Source organism: Arachis ipaensis, chromosome B2 (assembly GCF_059453495.1).
Source record: "Arachis ipaensis isolate K30076 ecotype BB chromosome B2, ASM5945349v1, whole genome shotgun sequence".
NCBI lineage: Eukaryota > Viridiplantae > Streptophyta > Magnoliopsida > Fabales > Fabaceae > Arachis > Arachis ipaensis.
Genome location: NC_142437.1, coordinates 107,327,090 through 107,348,203, shown reverse-complemented (window position 1 = coordinate 107,348,203; position 21,114 = coordinate 107,327,090). Strand labels below are relative to the sequence as shown.

At 30.4% G+C, this 21,114-nt stretch overlaps 1 protein-coding gene and 1 pseudogene across 3 annotated transcripts; both read left to right on the top strand.

Annotated features, from left to right (window-relative positions):
• Positions 1 to 4,841: 4,841 nt before the first annotated feature.
• Positions 4,842 to 16,492, top strand: LOC107625711 (disease resistance protein RPP2A-like; annotated as a pseudogene). Its single transcript, XR_015904837.1, has 13 exons — positions 4,842 to 5,497; positions 5,819 to 6,860; positions 7,095 to 7,564; positions 8,376 to 9,471; positions 9,855 to 10,147; positions 10,229 to 10,912; positions 11,145 to 11,221; positions 11,316 to 11,400; positions 11,495 to 11,581; positions 11,660 to 11,773; positions 11,855 to 11,989; positions 12,214 to 12,317; positions 16,096 to 16,492. The product of XR_015904837.1 is annotated as a disease resistance protein RPP2A-like (transcript).
• On the top strand, positions 16,119 to 20,968 carry LOC110268975 (uncharacterized). 2 transcript variants are annotated; one of them, XM_088503724.1, is made up of 5 exons: positions 16,119 to 16,233; positions 17,050 to 17,233; positions 19,470 to 19,496; positions 19,842 to 19,952; positions 20,051 to 20,968. In XM_088503724.1, exons 4-5 carry the CDS (start codon positions 19,854 to 19,856, stop codon positions 20,822 to 20,824), a joined length of 873 nt encoding a protein of 290 aa, XP_088359850.1. In that variant the 5' UTR covers positions 16,119 to 16,233; positions 17,050 to 17,233; positions 19,470 to 19,496; positions 19,842 to 19,853; the 3' UTR covers positions 20,825 to 20,968. The 2 variants fall into 2 exon arrangements, with proteins under 2 accessions (XP_088359850.1, XP_020971828.1); XM_021116169.2 differs by lacking the exon at positions 16,119 to 16,233 and having other exon boundaries at positions 16,626 to 17,233.
• The last annotated feature ends 146 nt before the right edge of the window (positions 20,969 to 21,114 follow it).

Genomic DNA, 21,114 nt, shown 5'->3' with positions numbered 1-21,114 from the left:
TAACATGAATAATATTAAAGGGGAGACGATCTAGTGGACAAATATTTTGGCAATATTTAGAAGATCCAAGTTCAAACCTCACTCCAACCAAAATTTGAATTTTTATAATAAAATTTAAATTTTGAAACACAACAACTTCAACGTGAAACAAGTTCATTCTGTCTTCTCTCTTCCACCGTCTTCCCTTTCTTCTTCTTCTCTTTTGTTTTTTTTTTTTATTCAAGAATAAGAAAACTTATGAAAATCATGAAAATTATACTATTATGAAGAACAACTACCACACAAATTTAGAAGATTCCTTCTGAGAATATTATTTATTATTCCCTCTTCTTATGGTACGTCAATTTTAATTTCAATAGTTTTTCTTACTTATTTCAAAATTCATACTATATATCCTTCTTTTGAAAATAATTTATCAAAATAATGCACAGTAATTAAATTTTGAAAATGGCAAGGCAGAGACAATTTTGCTCTGATACCACATGTTAGATTTCTTTATAAAACCAGTAATTTACGTACTTCCAGCCATTGCCAATAAATTCTTTGATTTAATTTGGAACTTCCAATTCTTGAATCACAGAGAGCCAGATGGAATTAAAGTGTATTTTTTTTCTTATGATCAGAATTGGGGACCCAAATCTTATAAAGTTTATGATGAACAGTCGTGTTCTTTCCATCAAAGAACAGACCAACTGTCAATATAATAATGAATAATTACAACACCACCCAAACTAATTTCTATATTAACAAATTGGACCACAATTAGAATAAATATTCTAACAATATATTGATCTTAAATGGACGGTTTCAAATTACTAGTTTTAGTCACCAAAAATTACTAGTTTTAGATTAAAAAAATTAAAATTAATATCATTGTATAAAATTAAATTGTATAAAATTAAATTATATTAGAGAGGCAATTTACAAAAAATTTTAATTTTTAAAAAATTGAATTAATTTAAAAATAAAAATTAAATTGATATTATTTTAATCGTAAATTTTTTAGTAATATATATATATATATATATATATCTCGTTTGTAAACGAGATACAACTAACTAAAATCGTATTATATTTCGTTTACAGTGTAAACGAGATATAAGTATAATAATTTTGTTTACATGGTAAATAAAATATGTAACGAGATCTAAAAACGTAAATAGTGTCCAAAATACCTATTTCAATTAAATATTTATTTAAAAAAATCCCACCAAAGGTTTATGTTGTATTCTAAATGCAAAAATACCTCTCATGCTAATGTATCCTAGTCCATTGGTCAAATTTTTGGGTAGTTTGTTCAATAAAATCTTTTCTCTCCAACTATTTTTCCCTTAAGAAAAAAGTAGTAGATATTATAGACCCAAGTAAGCTGGATTCAACTTAGATATATGTTTAAGTAATCTTAATTTTGTTTCAATGACAATATCTCTTTTTTGGGTTCATCCATCAAAATTCGTTACAAATAAACCTACAACTTTATTAACAGATGATAGATTGTACCGTCTTTTATCTCTGTCTCTTTTATCAAATAGTCGAAGTTGAATATTAGTTTGTGGATTACTTCTAATCAATTTTCTTACAATACAGAATGATTTTGTAACGACATTGTGCATATCTAGCATGTTAATTAGATCAGAAACAATCTCGACATTCAATTGATTGGACTTTTCATTTGAGCTGCAAATAATATAACAATTATTAATTAACATCGTAAATAGTTCAAGTAATAAATATCTGGTGAAAAAATATAATTTATGAATTAAATTTGAATACTAATTTTACAATTGAAGTTCAATTGTTTATCTCATTTTTTGTGTCGTAAATATAACAAATTTTGCAGTAATCTCTTTTGGTGATAGTAAACTACCCATGAGATGATAATTTTGACCGTATAATATGAATGTAGGAGGTGTTCGGCCTTGGTTAATAGATTTGCCTATTTTACCACTAAATGAATTAATGCAAACATGCTATTGTATGTTCCAGTATTTTTTAAAAAAGAGTTGCCATAACACTACCGCCAAAGAATAGATCACCAAGCATTTCGAGTGCTGGTTGCAAAAAAGGTAATTGAACCTAACCTTGTTGATAAGATAATGTAAATTTTGGATTTACAACATTAAAGTGTTTGTCAATATGCTCTTCGTACTTAAAAGGGTGTTACAATGCTGACATATTAGGTATCAGAATTAATAAGGACAAATAATGGAACTAAAATTTGTGGACGAGAAATAGATGGAATTAAACAGAAATTTAAACAATAGTAAAAATAATATGATAAAGTGATAAAATTACAATTTCTCACAATAAATAGAGAAGTCTATAATACTCTTTTAGATATTATAGAAATTTATACAAAGGAATTATACATATGAGAGACCTTATTATTTTTCTCTTACTCACTAATTCTAAGCAAAACATGACATACATTAACAAATGCCTTAATCCTATGTATAGTATTTTGTGAAGGTGCATTTGGTTTATAAGTTGATTAAGTTATGTACAAATTGCACATTATGAACCACTTACACAAATTACACAAGTGTGTTTAATAGAGTCTTCTTTTACATTCATATTTTCTAAGTTATATGAGAAGTTGATAAATATTAATTTATATAACTAATAACTCATTCTTTGAGTAAGTCAAAGATTGTAACTAAACTAACTTATCTTCAAGTCGCAATTTTTTACTAGAACTTTTGACTATGCAAGTTGAACAACTTACTAATAATTTCATGAGTCTTCTAACTTGATAAGAATCTACTTGATTCTAGATAAAGTTTAATTCTATAATATTCTTTAATCTTCTACAAATCTCAACTTGCTCCACTTGTATTACTTGTAACCTTTAGCCATTTTTGTTGATTTTGAATTAAAAGAAGTGTTCGTACCTAACTGATGATACGTAGATGAGTGAAAAACGAGATCCTAAAGTGAATTGATTTGACCAGGCTTAGTGGACAACCTACAAAAGCATTCCAAAACTTAAGTCAATAGTATACTTGCTAAGAAATTTAGAATGCCTTTACCTACTTTAGAACCCCTGTTTTTTATGTTAACCGTATATTCATTGAGTATTTATTGTCAGATATACATTTATATTATTTGCTAGTCGTTTTGCTGACTTAGCATTGTATTTGTATTTGAGCCATCCGCCTAACGTTGATAACGCCCTATTTATAGTAGTTGAAATCTTGTTTGTCCGTTACTTGTCCACAACAATGCCCTCAACTTAGGTTTCATGACTTTGCGACTTTGTCATGTGTGCCCAAGTTTAATAGATCGGGCCTGTTCCTTTGGGCCTTCAAAAGGGGGGGGGGGGTTTGGGAATTTTTGGGCACCAACAAATTCCTATAAAAAATCGTTCAATAAGGGGTTTTTTGTATTTGCAAGAATGGTGTTTTATTAATACTAATGAGAAATGAGAAATGATTTTCTCATATATACGAGTGAAACTGACTTCGTGGGGAACTTGGTTTGATAGCTATACACAATCAATATTATTATGCTCTGATATATGCTCCTCATTTGAACCTGTAACAAATATCATTTGGCCCCATCTTTATTTTTTGATCAACATAGGGGCCAAAAGCCCAACAAACAAAAGAAAAACTACGGTGGAACTACTCTAGTGAGCTTCGTTCCCATGGCGTCACTGATTAGGCCGTGAAGGAGGAAGGCCGGTGGAGCAGAGAAGCACACTAATCCTCTGGGTATGGGTGTGCGCTTTTTTGGCAAGAAGATCGGCACAACAATTTCTCTCTCAGTATATGTGGGAGATCGTCACATCCCCTGGCTGAGCAAGCCACAACTTGGTGGCGCGAATGAGCGAAGAACCCGCTACCCTCCCCAGCGAGTTACTCTGGATGAAGTTGAAGGAGTGTAATTATTGATACTTCAAAACGGACAAAAATTATTATTTATATATATAAGAGAAAATAAGTGATAACTACCTTAAATAAATTTATCAGGATATAGAGTATGTATAGTAGACCCTTTAGTTTGTAGAGCTACAATATTGCTTAACAATTACTAGCAGGGAGCTTAGTTAAGATTAGAGGTGCCTCCCAAACTTTTGGTAAAAAAATTAGTAATATTTTTTTAAAAAATAAAAAATTAGTTTAGTTAACTTAAATATCTTGTTATGACTTAAAATATTAAAATTCAATCTTTATCTTTTGTTTTTATTACACAATAATTTTTAGTTTTAAATTTTAAAACATGTTGAATTTGGATTTAACTGAGTGTATTCATATTTCGCAGTTCTCTATTCAATAAGCAACACTTTCTCTACCTTTGAGTTCAAATATAAAAAATTAGGTATTTTTTATTTATGTAATTTAATATTATTTTACATTTTACATTTTACTGTTTATTTAAAAAATATTAGAATATTCAATAAGTATTGATATTATTGTATTTGTATAAATTGATAAAAAAAATTTAATAAATATTATAAATTTTAATATTTGTCATTCTAACTTCTTTTTTAAATATTTTACGGGATATATATTCAAATTTTTATATAAAATAATCATGAAAAATCAAAGAATTGATGCATTTTTTAAGAAGAATGCTAATATTGAAGAAGGAGAAGATATAACTTTTACAATATCAACATCTGTAGACAGTTCTTCTACTTTAATGAATCACGAAAAAAGTGAGATACAACCTCCAAAAGTTCAAATCAGAAAGATGAGGTTTGACGAACTAATCTTAAATGGGTCTATATTAGAAGCATTTTGACAATTATCTTCTACCTGGCTCCCCAAAATTTTGTTTCAAGCTCCGCTAAAAATAATCTAATCTTTATTGTTTGTTACTACTGTACATGTACTAATCTCTAATCTCCAACATATGAACAAAAAGTTAAGCAGTATCTGTAGATAGAGCTGCATATGCAAATGCTGTGATCTGATTTGTGCGTTGACTTTATAATCATATAAAGTTTCTTCATCAGTTACCCAACGAATCCCTTTGCTCTTCATTCTAATCCATCATCGCCCATGTCTTACTACCAATCAGCAGAAAGAATCCCCGATCCATCATGGAAGTACGATGTGTTTTTCAGTTTCCGAGGCCAAGACACTCGCCACGGATTCACCTCACATCTCTATGACGCTTTGAGGAGAGCTGGGATTTATGTTTTCATTGACGATGAGGTGGTGCTTGGGAGAGGAGACCAGATGACATACACACTGATTCAAGCAATCGAAGCTTCTAGACTTTTTGTTGTTATTTTGACAGAAAGTTATGCTGGTTCTAGATGGTGTCTGGACGAGTTGATGAAAATAATGGAGTGTAGAAGCACTATAGGTCAAACTGTCATTCCGGTATTCTACAATGTTGATCCCGAAGATGTACGCCACCAGAGTGGTCCTTTTGAAGAAGCTTTTCAAAGTCATAGATTCTCATATGAGAATGAGATAGTCCACGCATGGAGGGCTGCGCTCACTGAAGCTGCTAAACTTCCTGGATTTCTAATCACTAGAAACAGGTAATTCCATATCTGCTATTCTGCTTGTTTTGTTTCAATTTTCAAAATAGGAAGCAAAACAATGAAATATGCATTTTTTTTTCTTTCTTTTTATATTTTTTATTTTGGAAATGTTCCAAAATAGACAATTATATCACAAAAAATCAGCTACTAAATTAATTACAAGTATAAAAATAGATATTCAAATATAAAATACACATTAAAAATAAATTAAATAATTTATATATTTATCCACAAATACATTAGTTTCATTAGTTTAGTTGAATTCATTGGAAAAAGTTACAATCGTTACTTACGTAAATCGTTGGTTGATTTTTGCAGTAATGAAGTTGAAATTATCGGAGAGATTGTTGAACATATAACTACTCTACTTGCTTCGGAAGACTTGTTCATCGCAAGGCATCCAGTGGCAGTGCAATCTCGCACGGAAGATGTGATTCAACAGTTACATTCGCATAAACCAGAAGATGTCGTGTTAATGGGGATATGGGGGATGGGAGGAGTGGGTAAAACAACTATTGCGAAAAGTGTTTATAATCAAATTCGTCACGATTTTGATAGGCCAATGTTCCTCCCAAACATTCAGGAGATGTGGGAGAATAACCAACAGGTTTTTCTGCAAGAACAGTTATTGAATGGTATTTGCAAAGCACAGATAAACATACAAAACATCGCATCAGGAGTAGCTTTATTAAGGGAAAAACTTCGCCTGGAAAGCGTATTTCTTGTACTTGATGATGTAAATAATATAGACCAGTTGAATGCCTTGTGCGGTAGTCGAGAATGGTTTGGTGCAGGGAGTATAATAATCATCACAACAAGAGATAGAAATCTGCTTCATATGATTGGAGTTGATTATGTGTACCAAATGACAGAAATGAATTACGATGAAGCTCTTGAACTTTTTTGTTGGAATGCATTTGGGAAAGCAACTCCTTTAACAGAGTTTGCTAGACTTGCAGATGATGTAGTTAAATATTGTGGGGGATTGCCATTGACCCTTAAACTAAGTGGTAGTCAATTGTTTGGAAAGATGAAAGACGAGTGGGAGAATGTATTAGGTCGACTGAAAGGGTCTTCCCCTAAGGATATATTAGATGTTTTGAGACTAAGCTTTGATGCCTTAGATGATGACAAACAGAAAGAAATATTTCTTGACATAGCTAGCTTTTGTATTGGCATGGAAAGGGAGGAGGTACTGAAAACACTAAATTATGGCTTTGGAATTAGAGAACATGGAATTAGTTTCCTTGAAGAGCGGAATTTTATAAAATTTGATGAGAAAGACAGAGTTCAAATGCATCCTTTGCTGCGAGAGATGGGAAGAAATATCGTTCGAGAGCAATCACAAACTGATGCTCCGGTATATATAAGAAATGCTAGACAGTGATCATAATTTATTGGTTTTAGCATCACTTTTAGCCATTAATCCAAATCCTTTAGTCTATTAATCCAACAACATACTTTAGTCCATATTTTTAAACATTAAGGGCTAACTAATGTGATGACCCTCTAGCATTCCTTGGTATACATTACTATGTTTTCTTATTATCCAATATATGATTTTAACCTTTTTCTTATTATAATTATTTTGCAGCGAAGGATTTACGATGTTTTCGTGAGTTTTCGAGGCAAGGACACTCGTACAACGTTTACATCACATCTCCATACATCTCTCCAAAATGCTGGAATTGCTGCTTTCAAGGATGATGATGATGTTGATGGACTTCAAAGGGGAGAACGGATTTCAATTGCATTGTTAAAAGCAATTGGATTGTCTGCATGTTCTGTCGTTGTTTTCTCAACCCACTATGCTGATTCAAAATGGTGCCTGCAAGAGCTTGAGAATATCATGGTATGCCATAGAACAAAAGGTCAAGTGGTTTACCCTATATTCTATGAAGTAGATCCCTCAGATGTACGTTATCAAAAGAAAGAGAGTGACTTTGGGAAAGCTTTTGAAAGTCTTATAAGTCGAAGATCAGTTGAAGAAGATAAGGTGCAAAGTTGGAGAACAGATCTTCGTGAAGTTAGTAGCTTTTCAGGGACGACTGTGATCAACTCCAGGTATTTGTATTTAAAAGTCTCATACACACATACATTATTTGGTAGCTAGTTTAGAGTTTTGTAATCGATTATTTCATCTTGTGCTAATGTGATAACTGTTAAATTTTTGTAGAATAAGAAGATAATATTATGTTTGAAGTTGTTGTTACATGGTACAAGAGCCATCTTATTTACAAGGATATTATTAATTAATCTCATAAATATTGATATGCTAACTAGTAACTACTAGCCATTACTAACTTAATTTCTAACTACTAACAACTCTAATAATATTTTAATATGCCCCCGCAAACTAGTCAATAATCTCCAACTTTGATAAGTTTCGATGAGACGGTTGAGGAAGAGGCGTGCAGTGTCATAACGCAGAAGAAGAGGTGTGTGACGCAGACGCAGAGGAAGACAAAGGAAGAGAGAGGTGCAGCGTGGGCCTCTCATGACGAAAAGGAGGAACAGGACTTCTGCTCTGGTTAGGGAAGATGTGAGCGGTGTGCGGTGACGCAGAGGAAGAAGGAAGACGCTTGTGTCTTGGACCAGCGTTTCTGGTCATGTCGAAAAGGAGTAATAAGACTACTTTGAGAGTGAGGCAGGAGTGAGATAGTAGAATAAAAAGATAATATTATGTGTGAAGTTGTTGTGTAAGTTGTTGTTACATAATACAAGAGCCATCTTATTTATATGGATATTACCAACTAATCTCTTAAATATCCATCTACTATTACTAACTTAAATCCCAACTATTAACAACTCTAATAATATTTCCTTTTAATAATGACTGACTTTGCTGCTTATCTCTGCTCTTTATATTTTATAGGAATGAAAGTGAAGATATCAAAAGAATTGTTGAACACGTTACTCGTTTATTAGATAAGACAGAGTTGTTCGTTGCAGCACATCCAGTGGGAGTAGAACCTCGTGTGCAAAAGTTGATTGAAGAATCAAACATTCAAAAGACAAAAGATGTTCTGATACTTGGGATAAAAGGCATGGGGGGCGTTGGTAAAACGACTATTGCCAAAGCCATCTATAACAAAATTGGTCGCGATTTTGATGGCAGGAGCTTCCTCCTTAACATTAGAGAAACATGGCAGCAAGATAATGGAAAGGTTCTCTTGCAACAGCAACTTCTTGAGGATATATTCATTGCAACAAGGATACACATACGTAACATTGATTCAGGGATGCAAATGTTAAAGGAAAGGCTTGGTGCTAAAAGGGTACTCATTGTGCTTGATGATGTGACTGATTTGGACCAACTCAATGCTTTGTGTGGTAGTGGTGAATGGTGTTGTCCTGGGAGTGTAGTAATCATCACAACAAGACATGATGATCTTCTTCGAGTGTGTAAACTCACATTCAATCTAGAAGAGATGAATGGGGCTGAATCCCTTGAGCTTTTTAGCTGGCATGCATTCAAACAAGCATGTCCAAAAGAAGAGTTTGTCAAGCTATCTAAAGATGTAGTTGAATATTCTAATGGATTGCCACTGGCTCTGGAAGTTCTTGGGTCCCATTTGTTTAATATGGGAATAAAAGAGTGGCAAAGTGCATTGAATACTCTGAAATCAATTCCCCCTGATAAAGTCCAGAAGAAACTACAAATAAGTTTTGATGGTTTAAGTAAGAATTATGAAAAGGAAATATTCCTTGACATTGCATGCTTTTTTATTGGGATGGATCGAAATGATGTTGTGAAGATATTAAATGGTTGTGGACTCCATGCAGAAATTGGAATCAGTGCCCTCAAAGAGCGAAACCTTGTAACTGTTGATAACAATAATATGCTTGGAATGCATGACTTGTTAAGAGATATGGGAAGAGCAATAATTTGTGAGCAAACACCTGAACTTGAAGAGCGAAGTAGATTATGGTACGATGAGAAAGTGCTTGAACTATTAGAGAATCATGAGGTATGATTTACATTTTAGATAGAGATAAGATGCAATATTTATGTTCGTAATTAACTATCATTGTCAAAATCGTAGGTAACTAGTACCAAAAGTGTATGATTAATTTTTTCCTCTGCCAAATTCAATCTCTTACTAGACTAAATTGTGTTCAACAATGATCAGTATCATGTGATAAAGAAATAACTTCTTTCACATTTATAAAGGGGCGAACCAATTAGTTTCAATAAAAGTGCTGTCAAAACTAACATTAAGAGTTCCCTTGATGGGGGAGACTCATTAAAAAATAAATAAGCATTATTTGTTGAAAAAGTAAATCTAATTGTTATACTGCTTTTGCTAATTTCTAACTCCAATAACTAATATTCCATTTTCATTTCATTTAGGGAACAGAGTTAAAGGCTAAGGGATTGAGTTTGAAGTTGCCAATGACCAATTCCATTTGTTTGAGTAAAGAAGCATTAAGAATATGACTAAACTTAAATTGCTTCAACTCGCCGGTGTACAACCTAATAGAGAGTTCAAACATGCCATGGAGTTCAAGCATTCAAGATATCTTAGATGGATGAGTTGGCATGGATTTTCTTTGAGACACACTCCCATAGACTGCTATCAACCAAATTTAATTTCCATTGAGTTAGAAAACAGCAAACTCAGAGTTCTGTGGAAGAGGTCCCCGGTAAGAATCCTAACGCGTACATATAATTCATAAGCTTGTATTGTATTCTAACATAAGCCTTGAAATTTTCTTTTCTTGTAGTTGTTGAAGCAGCTGAAGATTTTAAATCTTAGTCATTCACATGACTTGATCAAAACCCCAGATTTTTCATACCTACCTAATCTTGAGAAGTTAGTACTCAAGGATTGTACAGAGTTGTCTTCGATTTCGTATACCATTGGAACTCTAAAAAACATCCTTCATATCAATATAGAAGGTTGTACAAACCTTTCTGTACTTCCAAGAAGCATATACAAGTTGACATCTCTTGAAACTCTCCTCCTCTCTGGGTGTTCAAAGATTGATAAGTTAGAAGAAGATGTGGAACAAATGGAATCTTTGGCAGTGCTAAAAGCTGATAACACTGCCATAGCACAAGTGCCCGGTGCGCTAGCAAGATTAAGAAACCTTGGACATGTTTCTTTGTGTGGCTATGAAGGATTGGCATGTGATGTGATTCCTTTAATTATGTTTTGGTTATGGACTTCACCAAATAATATGTTGTCGTCAGTTATACAAAAATGTTCATCAAATGTTTTCACTTATGCAAATTGGGGTCCACGGCTTCAGATAAAAGGAGATGTATCTTTGGATACTGACAATGTGTCAACTTGCAATGAATTGGTGATGCATATTTCTGAATCAAAATCTTCTTTGAATTCCCTTTTGACTCAAATGGGGGTGGACAATTCATTTACAGAGATACTTCAAAAGACCATTTCACAGGTTTGTCTCTATCTTTATATATCATTTTTTTTGTTTCTATATGTTAAAAGATGAATTAAACGATATTATGTACTCTATCGTCATCTATTTGTGGATGTCTTTGTTTAATTAATTGATTATTATGATTTGATAGATTTTTCCATAAGCACCAATAATGAGCAGGACAATTTTTTTGTTGCCGGGTGATAATTTTCAGTGTCCCTCATGTGCATGATTGTATGTTCTTTTTCAGCAGATGCATGATCCAGATGCAGTTAGTGACATGATATACCAGTATGCCATTGCTCAAGATGAGTTTACAAAGAACGAGTATGGTTTTCTACGTGCTATTTTTTTAAATAATTAATTGCTTTGCTTTATTTTGTTGAGTTTTCTTTTTTTATTTGTTTCTTGCACTTATTAGGAACCTCATCATGGACGTCTCTGGAAACTTCCTAACCCGTGCAGAGGCTGCCGCAGCAGCACCTGGTTCTTGGATAGTTAACAACGTATTTATTTTATGATTTCCTTTTTTTTTTCTTTGGTTGGTGTTGCAACCTGCTATAACTGTTTTTTACTATTGGACTGACATGAGTTCCACAGTTGCTTCACTTTGCATCTATGTTTTTGAACACGAAGGGTAGCGACGTGAGAATGAGAGAATGCTATTGCCTTAGTCCATATATCATGGTAATGTTTTTCGGGTTTGTGGTATGCAACTGTGTTGCTTGGTAAAAGCAGGTTTTGACATAATCTTTGTACTTGCAGGAATCTCTAGCAAGCAAATTTGAAGAGTTTTTGGCCGGCGAGTACTTCCATTTGAATTCCATTATTGGCGACAACCCATATTGGAAAGAAAACAATATAAGGGATCAAAACCTGGTATATACTAGCCTTTGTCTAATAGTGCGTAGATGTTTTGTGAATAGTTTATAGCAGGCATAATTCATGACATATTTGCAGCTTATGGGGGCCATTTTGTGGAAGCACCATTGGTGGTGTTATGCACTAGATAGGTCACAGAAGAAATTGTACGTGCTCGACTCAATACACTGTGAGCCACCAAACGAGGATAGCAGGAAGTTGGATAAGCTTGTGGTAAGAACATCCCTATTTCATTAGTCTAGCAATAGTAGATGCGTTGATGATAGTTTTGTATGCTTGATATAAGAAGCATGACCCAACTTTTCTTGTTATTTTATGTTTGTTGAGTGAAGACTTTTTGTTTAAAATTTCTAGGGGGTTTCGTATTTAATTCGGGTGTGTTATAGTAGTGAAAGTATAAGGTTTCAGGTTGATTAATCTTCCTTATTTATGTGCAGTCGTTAAGGTTGGAAGAGTTGCTTGAAGTAGTAGACCCAAAGTATAAAGTCTCCAACAAGGGATTCTCCATAGTATATGCAGACGTACCAAAGCAGAGCAACGGGTGAGTTTATATTTTTTTATTTATATTAAAAAAATAATTTTATATTCTCAATAAAATTTATTATTTTTAGTCTGACATTTTAAATCTTAAATACTAAATTCAAAATTTTAATCTCTAAATCACACTTCTAACAGTATAAAAATAATATGCTGGCTAATATTGATAAAAAGTAGGTATGACTGTGGTGTTTACTCGTACAAATACATGGAGCTATGGAACGTTGGCAAACCTTTCATTTCCCTTAATTGTCCAACATGGTTTTGGCTTTAGGTAACACACGATGGCGTGTGGAGTTAAATGAATTATATTAGAGAATGACTTAGATAAAAATGTCTAAAATATTTTTTTTTAAAGATATTTTTTAATAATTAAAATTTAATATATATAATTAATTAAATTGTATTATTTTTATTAAAATTAGCTCAGATAAATTGATTTAATAAAAAAATTGGTGAATCAAATATTAAATCAATTTAAATTAATATTTTTATATAAAATGATTATAATATTTTTATTATAAAAAATATATATATATACACATTGAGAACCCTAAATCCTAACTCTTCTCTTCTTTTTATGTCGTCATAAAATTAAGATTTAGGATTCTCAATATATATATATATATCTAAGTTTGACCTACAAGTAAAATATTGACACATTGCATAATAAGTGCTTGTTTGGGTGCCATTATTTTGATAAATTTTTTTTTAATGAAAAAATATCTTTTTTTTATTTTTTAGAGTGTTTGGTAAATTTCTAGTAGTAAAAGTAAAAGCATTAGAAAAATAAAAAAAAAACTTTTTTTTTGAGAAGATGTAATTTACATCTTTTTTTAAAAGATCTTTTTCTCTTAAAAAAAAGATATTTTTCATGTAATAAATAAACAAAAAAGTACTTTTATATTGTTATACCCAAACATAATTGATAGATAAAAAGATATTTTTGCATGAGATACCCAAACATAAAATTATTTTTACTTTTCCATAAGATCTTTTAAAAAAAGATAACTCGAAAAAAGATTTTTTTTTTAGAAGCTCACCCAAATAAGATCTATGACCAACATGATTCTCTTTCTCTTATAATTTCTTATGATTATTTTTATTAAAATAATTTCTTATAATTATTTTTATAATTATAAAATTTTTTTAAAAAAATTAAATAACAGTAAAATATTTTTTAATTATATTTATAATAATTATTTAACTAAAATAAGCTTTTAGAATTATTTTTATTTTTTAATTATTTTTTATTATTATTATTTTTAATAATTTCTAAAATAACACCAAAATTATTTTATAATTATTATTATTATTATTTTTACCAAAAGAATTTTTTTATAATCATTTTTTTTTGTAATTTTGAGAACCTAACATTAAAATAATATTTTTTCTCTTGGTGTTAGTTTAAAAATAATCATAAGAAATTATAAGAGAGAGAACATTATTTTGGTGTTAGTTTTTTAAAATTACAAAAAAAAAATAATTATAAAAAAATTATTTTAGTAAAAATAATAATAAAAATTATTATAAAAAATTATTTTTTAAAATAAAAATAATTAAAAAAATAATTTTGATATATTTTAGAAATTATTAAAAATAATAAAAAATAAAAATAATTATAAAAAATTATGTTAATAAAAATAATTATAAGAAATTATTTTTTAAAAACAAAAATAATAATTATAAATATAATTAAAAAAATATTTTGATAAAAATAATCATAAAAAATTATAAGAGAGAGAGATAATAATTTTAGTCTTAAATTTAAATTTTTTGTACAAATAGTATTTTTAGTTAATATTTTACTTGTAATCCTTAGGCTGGGTTTGGTAAAGTTTTTTGAAGAGGTGCTCGTGCTTTTTAAAAGCTCAAGCTCCTCATTTTGTGTTTGGTAAATAAAAAAGATTGGAGTACTTTTGAAAGCACCTAAGATAGAGCTTTTCAAAGTTGACTTGTGCTTTTCAAAATTTAAAGTCTAATAACCTTATATGTTAACTAATTTTTAAATTTAATGCTTGCATTTATGTCTATTATAGTATTTTTAAATTTTAAAAGTTATTTTACCAAATGCAATTGTTGTTGCTTGTGATTATTAAAAGTAATTTTTAATTTGATTTATCAAACATAAATGCTACAACTTTTAAAAAGCCATCTTTTAAAAGTTAACTTTTATAAGCTACTTCTGAAAAGTAAAAGCTTTACCAAACTAAGCCTTAGTCACCAAAACTAATGCCACCATAGAACTTCGCTATATATAATAGTAGTATTTTAATTGATTTCTATAATAGAAATATTATAGTCATTTTCTATATAAAAAAAAGTATTAATTTAGATTGGTTTAAGATTTGGTTCATTAATTTTTCGACTAAATCAGTTTATTCGATCTAATTATAACAGAAATAACATGATTTAATTGATTATATATATTAAATTTTAATTATTAAAAATATATTTAGAAAAAGATATTTTAGATGTCTTTATTTGAGTGACTCCCCGTTATATTATACAATATAAAGTTAAAATTATTATATTAATTAGAAATTAATTAGATAATATATAAATTAATGTTAAACTTAAAAGATTCATTTATAAAAGAATTTGTAATTTGTATATAATTCAATATTATTATTAAAAAGAAAGTATAACAACCACAAAAATCTTCTAAAGTTAGCTTCTTTGTTAAATATTGACTTATATGTATTTTTTAATATTTTTATATAATAAAATTTTTTTATATATTTTATTATAAAATATATTCAATTCAAAAAAAAATATTTTTTTTATTTATTGGTATGAATATTTTTCATAAACAAATTATTCGAATTTTGAAAAACAAAGTATATTTATTTGTTGATATTTTTTTAGTAGATGTCTAGATGGTGCTTTATAGTATAATTTTAATTTTTTTTTGTCTATTTGGAGATATTTAAAATAAAAAAGAAAGTTAAAAAAATAATTGAAAATGAGAATACAAAAAATGTGGTATAACATTATAAATATATTTTATTGATCATGATATATTAGTATATATAGTAAACAAATATTGTTGTGTCATTATACACTTTAAATATTTGTTACTGAAAATTGTTATTATTATAATTTAATGTAAATATTAATTATATTTAATCGTTATTTTTTAATTTAATTGAGTCATGATAGTTATTAAATTTAATCACTTTTGTATCATTATTATGTAAAAATTTACTATTTTTATTTTATAAAACTGTAAATTGTTATTTATGTAAAATTACTGATGTAGCACAACTATAAAAATTAATATATCATAAATTTATTTTATAATATATTTGTATCAACTTTTATATAATAAAAAGGAAGAAGGGACAAGATTACACTGAGACACAAATGCACTTCAATCATTTAATGAGTCACGCATGCACAGTAATTATACATTTCTTCCGACACATTCACCTTTCCGGGCGTGTTAGTTTGAGTGGACACGTGGCTCTCTTTACTTCTTGCTGGCACCTTTAGTTTGAGTGAGTTGTCCATTTAGTGCCAACTCAAAAAAAACCTTTTATTTTAATAATTAATTAAACAAAATTAAGTCTGATGGTCGGAAGGATGAATGTGTCTGCCGAACTGTATAATTACTGTGCATGCGTGACTCATTAAATGATTGAAGTAGTGTGTGAACTTTCAGTGTAATTTTGTCTCTTCTACCTAATAAAAATAGACATAAAGAAAAAAAATAGACGGATAGATAAATGGTTTGGAATTTCAAGCGTTGTTTATTATTCTTTACATTTGTTATGTTACAGGAACAATGTAGAATTTTTCGCAGGGATATTGTAAGCTCGTGTGTGTTGTATGGTCAGAACCAAATCCAAAGGAAATTGTTGTGCCATATAGAGAATTGCTTTGAAGGTCGAATGTTAGCAGTAGAATCCCCACTTCAGGTGAAGCTTGCAGAGGGCAGTGATATCTTAAATGTTTATGGTGTCAGAAATAAGGCAACAGATAAGAATGCTACTCGTTTAGAATGCTCCAAACAAGGTGGTTTTTACTTTATTTCATTATAAAAACCTAGTGGTCTCTTCTGGTTAATCATATTTTGAATTGGTAGTCACTATTTGTGATCCATTTAAGATTTTCCAATCAAATGTGGATAAGTGGATTTTTTTTTTCTCCTATATTTTAATAAGGATTTTTCCTAGTTATTAGAGATATTACTGCGTTAGTTAAATAGTGATAAATTGATTACTAGTTAGTTTAACTGCAAGCAATTCTGCTCAAACCCAAGACTTTACTTAAGGAAAATCAATTATCCCTGCTGATAAATTTTAAGACTATGCCAGGTGTACACTAAAATCAGTTATTAAAGTAAGTCACCAATATAAAATACATGTTACAATAAAATTCACATTGAAATATTTATACACAAATACATTGGTGGCTGATTTTAGTGGTTGAATTTGGTGCACAAATAACTTTTATAAATTTTAAGTTTGTTTTAATCACAGTTCTGTGTGTTTTTGCCCACGGGAAATTTAATTTATAGATTAGACACTATCCTTATATCTTCACAGTTCACATATGTCCATGATTTTGCTTATGGTCAGCTAGTTGACAGGTTTCATAGATGCGTGTATTGCCATCAACGTACTAATTAACACACATTAATTACAAGTGTTATTCACTCTTGATTAATTAGAGTTTCATTTTTCAATGTCTAAATTATATTATTTACCAATGACATCTCTATTTTGTTCTAGTGAGTCAGTCCAGGCTACCTTTCACAGAAGTTGATGTAAGTCCCACTGAGCGAACAAAGAAATGGTTTGAAGAGGGAGATACAAGTTTCAAAAAGAAGAGAAAAATCTCCTCGTCTAATCTTTTTGTGAACCTTGTGCCAGAAAGTAAAAGATTTAAAAATTCAACCAAGATTTTCAAGCCAAAGTGATACGGAAATAAAAGATAAATAAGAAAATAAGGATTCAAACTGAATAAAAAGATACATTGAAATTAAAATAGGAACAAAAAAGATAAGTTGAAATTGAGTACAAAGAGAATCACTCTACTTTCTACCCAATTTCTTGACGCAACAAGAAAGGGACTCCTCAACCTAACTTATCAACGCCATAGTTTGGAAATTGAATCGAAGGGACTCCTCAACCTTCTATTCAATTCCCCGATGTAACAAGAGAGGGACTCCTCAACCTCAATTGTCCACACCATGGTTTCATCACGAAACCAAAAAGGGGTTTTCAAACCTCTAAAAATTCTATTCTACGACTACAATAGCTAAGGAGGTATTTATAACCTCTTATTAAGTTAAAACAAAGAAAACCCTAAAGCCCATAAACATAAGGCCCAATCTAGTAATTAAATAAACAAAATCAAAATACATTAAATAAGATATTCTAAAAATGTAAACTAAAATATCTTCTAAATAACTCTTGAACTCTTCATATCACGAACATTTGAAGCACGTATCATTCTCCTCCTCTTCAAAAAAGATTCGTCCTCGAATCTTGTAGGTGGAAAAAAAATAATATATGAAAAGGACAATAATTACAAGGAAGATAATTTCTTTTTTTTTTTTGTTTTTTTTTTCTTTTTTTGTTTTTTTTTTCACTTTATGCTTCTTCTTTTGTTTTTTTTACAACAATGAAACGCAAACGAAAACAAGAACACATGAACAAAAAGAAAGACGCGACAAACACTGGACTCTTTTTTTTATGATAAAAGAAGAACAAATATAGATTAATAAGAATTAATCTAATACCTGAGCTCTGATACCAAATGATACGGAAATAAAAGATAAATAAGAAAATAAGGATTCAAACTGAATAAAAAGATACATTGAAATTAAAATAGGAACAAAAAAGATAAGTTGAAATTGAGTACAAAGAGAATCACTCTACTTTCTACCCAATTTCTTGACGCAACAAGAAAGGGACTCCTCAACCTAACTTATCAACGCCATAGTTTGGAAATTGAATCGAAGGGACTCCTCAACCTTCTATTCAATTCCCCGATGTAACAAGAGAGGGACTCCTCAACCTCAATTGTCCACACCATGGTTTCATCACGAAACCAAAAAGGGGTTTTCAAACCTCTAAAAATTCTATTCTACGACTACAATAGCTAAGGAGGTATTTATAACCTCTTATTAGGTTAAAATAAAGAAAATCCTAAAGCCCATAAACATAAGGCCCAATCTAGTAATTAAATAAACAAAATCAAAATACATTAAATAAGATATTCTAAAAATGTAAACTAAAATATCTTCTAAATAACTCTTGAACTCTTCATATCACGAACATTTGAAGCACGTATCATTCTCCTCCTCTTCAAAAAAGATTCGTCCTCGAATCTTGTAGGTGAAAAAAAAATAATATATGAAAAGGACAATAATTACAAGGAAGATAATTTCTTTTTTTTTTGTTTTTTTTTTCTTTTTTTGTTTTTTTTTTTTCACTTTATGCTTCTTCTTTTGTTTTTTTTACAATAATGAAACGCAAACGAAAACAAGAACACATGAACAAAAAGAAAGACGCGACAAACACTGGACTCTTTTTTTTATGATAAAAGAAGAACAAATATAGATTAATAAGAATTAATCTAATACCTGAGCTCTGATACCAAATGATACGGAAATAAAAGATAAATAAGAAAATAATGATTCAAACTGAATAAAAAGATACATTGAAATTAAAATAGGAACAAAAAAGATAAGTTGAAATTGAGTACAAAGAGAATCACTCTACTTTCTACCCAATTTCTTGACGCAACAAGAAAGGGACTCCTCAACCTAACTTATCAACGCCATAGTTTGGAAATTGAATCGAAGGGACTCCTCAACCTTCTATTCAATTCCCCGATGTAACAAGAGAGGGACTCCTCAACCTCAATTGTCCACACCATGGTTTCATCACGAAACCAAAAAGGGGTTTTCAAACCTCTAAAAATTCTATTCTACGACTACAATAGCTAAGGAGGTATTTATAACCTCTTATTAGGTTAAAACAAAGAAAACCCTAAAGCCCATAAACATAAGGCCCAATCTAGTAATTAAATAAACAAAATCAAAATACATTAAATAAGATATTCTAAAAATGTAAACTAAAATATCTTCTAAATAACTCTTGAACTCTTCATATCACGAACATTTGAAGCACGTATCACAAAGTCTAAGGGATTTATTCCTCCTGGTCAGGTATATATTTTCCATGTTAAAAATATCTCTTTTGTTGTTTTCATTCTTGAAGTTTTTTGTTCCTATAAAATTAAGAAATTATGGTTTTAGTCTGTGAAAAACTATGTGGTTTTGGTCCAAAAGTTTCAAGAGAAAATTAGTCTCAATTATTGTCCCACAAACAAATCAACTATATGCATATAGTTCATAGCATCATAAATATTCTTCTCCAAATTGCTCTGTATGTGAGGTGACACTAGGGATGGATTTGATTTGCTTTTGAAAACTTTTAGACCAAAACTATCAGTTGTTAATTTTATGGTGACAAAATTTATTTAACCGTAAAACTTTATTTCATGACTCAAGACTTTTTCCATTATGGTTCCAAGTGCTTCCTTCTTAAACACTCAAAAGGTGTCAGACAACTTAGGCTACAAAAGCATAACTCAAAACCAAGAAGATCAACAGCTTCTAGAGGTCAAATCTTGTTTAAAGATCTTTGAATCTAGAGCCATTAACTAAAAACATGAGATCTTAGTTTGATTCCTTTTCTCTAAATTATTTCCCCTGTACAGAGTCCTTCTGTTCCTAACACTGAAGAAGTTGAGCCAGTCAGAGTTGAAGAAACTAATGGACCTGAAGATGTTGATGTACTGTTAGAGTTAGATAAAGTCTTATTAGAGAGTTATAGTTTGTCCCCTACAAAGTCTGCCTCTGATGGTTCTGGATTCGAATCTCAAAGTCTCTCGGTGATTGATATCCTTTACAAGATACAACAACTTTTTGATAATCAACTACAAGTATTGGTGGCTGATGGTGGCATTAGAAGACAGTTTGTTGACTTCTTAGCTCAGCTAGAACAATTGAAGTCACAAGTCCCTACAGATCTTAAGCCTTTGGTTAATGATATTAAGAAGTTCTACGAAGATGTTCTCAATTATTTTCCGTCTATTCAAGAAGTCTGTGGCAATCATCTAAGGTTAATTGAATCCAAGAATCAACTTCAAGAGAAGTTAGAAACAGCTAAATCCAGGCAGGCCCACTTTTATTCTTCAATTTCCAAAGGAAAAGAAAGGATCAATGGGATGTCGAATGAAATCAATGACTTGGAGCTGAAACTGAAAGCCCTGTATGAGAAGAAGGACAAGTTAGAATCCACTGTGAAACGTTGTGAGGTTGAAACTCTCAGCATCAATACGAAAGCTGCCACTTGGGTGAAAGAAAGCGAAGAGGTTGATAGCGAACTCAAAGCTTCAGAGTCTGCCTTCAGAAACGCTGAATCATCAAAACAGAATTATGCGAGGAAGTTAATTGAATTGAAAAGAGCTCTTGGTAACATTAAACATTAGAATTTTCTTCATTTTGTAAATATTCCTGGATTGGTCTTAATTATAACTGTGAGCTGAGGTGTCTAGTTTGTTAGAGTGAGAAAATGTCATAAAAGCAATAATGGAACCAGAGAGAATCATCAATATACAGTTCACTCATCCTTACAATCTCAGTCCTACTTATTGCTTCTCAATTCCTTCATAATTCTAGTTTATCAATCAAATAAACTTACACATTCTGAACCTTACAACAAGCGTTTTCTCTTAGAATATGTAGAACTTGATCAGGATCAAGAAAATTTGATAATGGT

Bases quoted from the DNA above. Each gene is read 5' to 3' on its own strand.
- LOC110268975 (XM_088503724.1), top strand. From the start codon at position 19,854: ATGGTTCCAAGTGCTTCCTTCTTAAACACTCAAAAGGTGTCAGACAAC. The intron at 19,953-20,050 runs GTCAAATCTTGT...TCCCCTGTACAG, and splicing joins AAGATCAACAGCTTCTAGAG to AGTCCTTCTGTTCCTAACAC.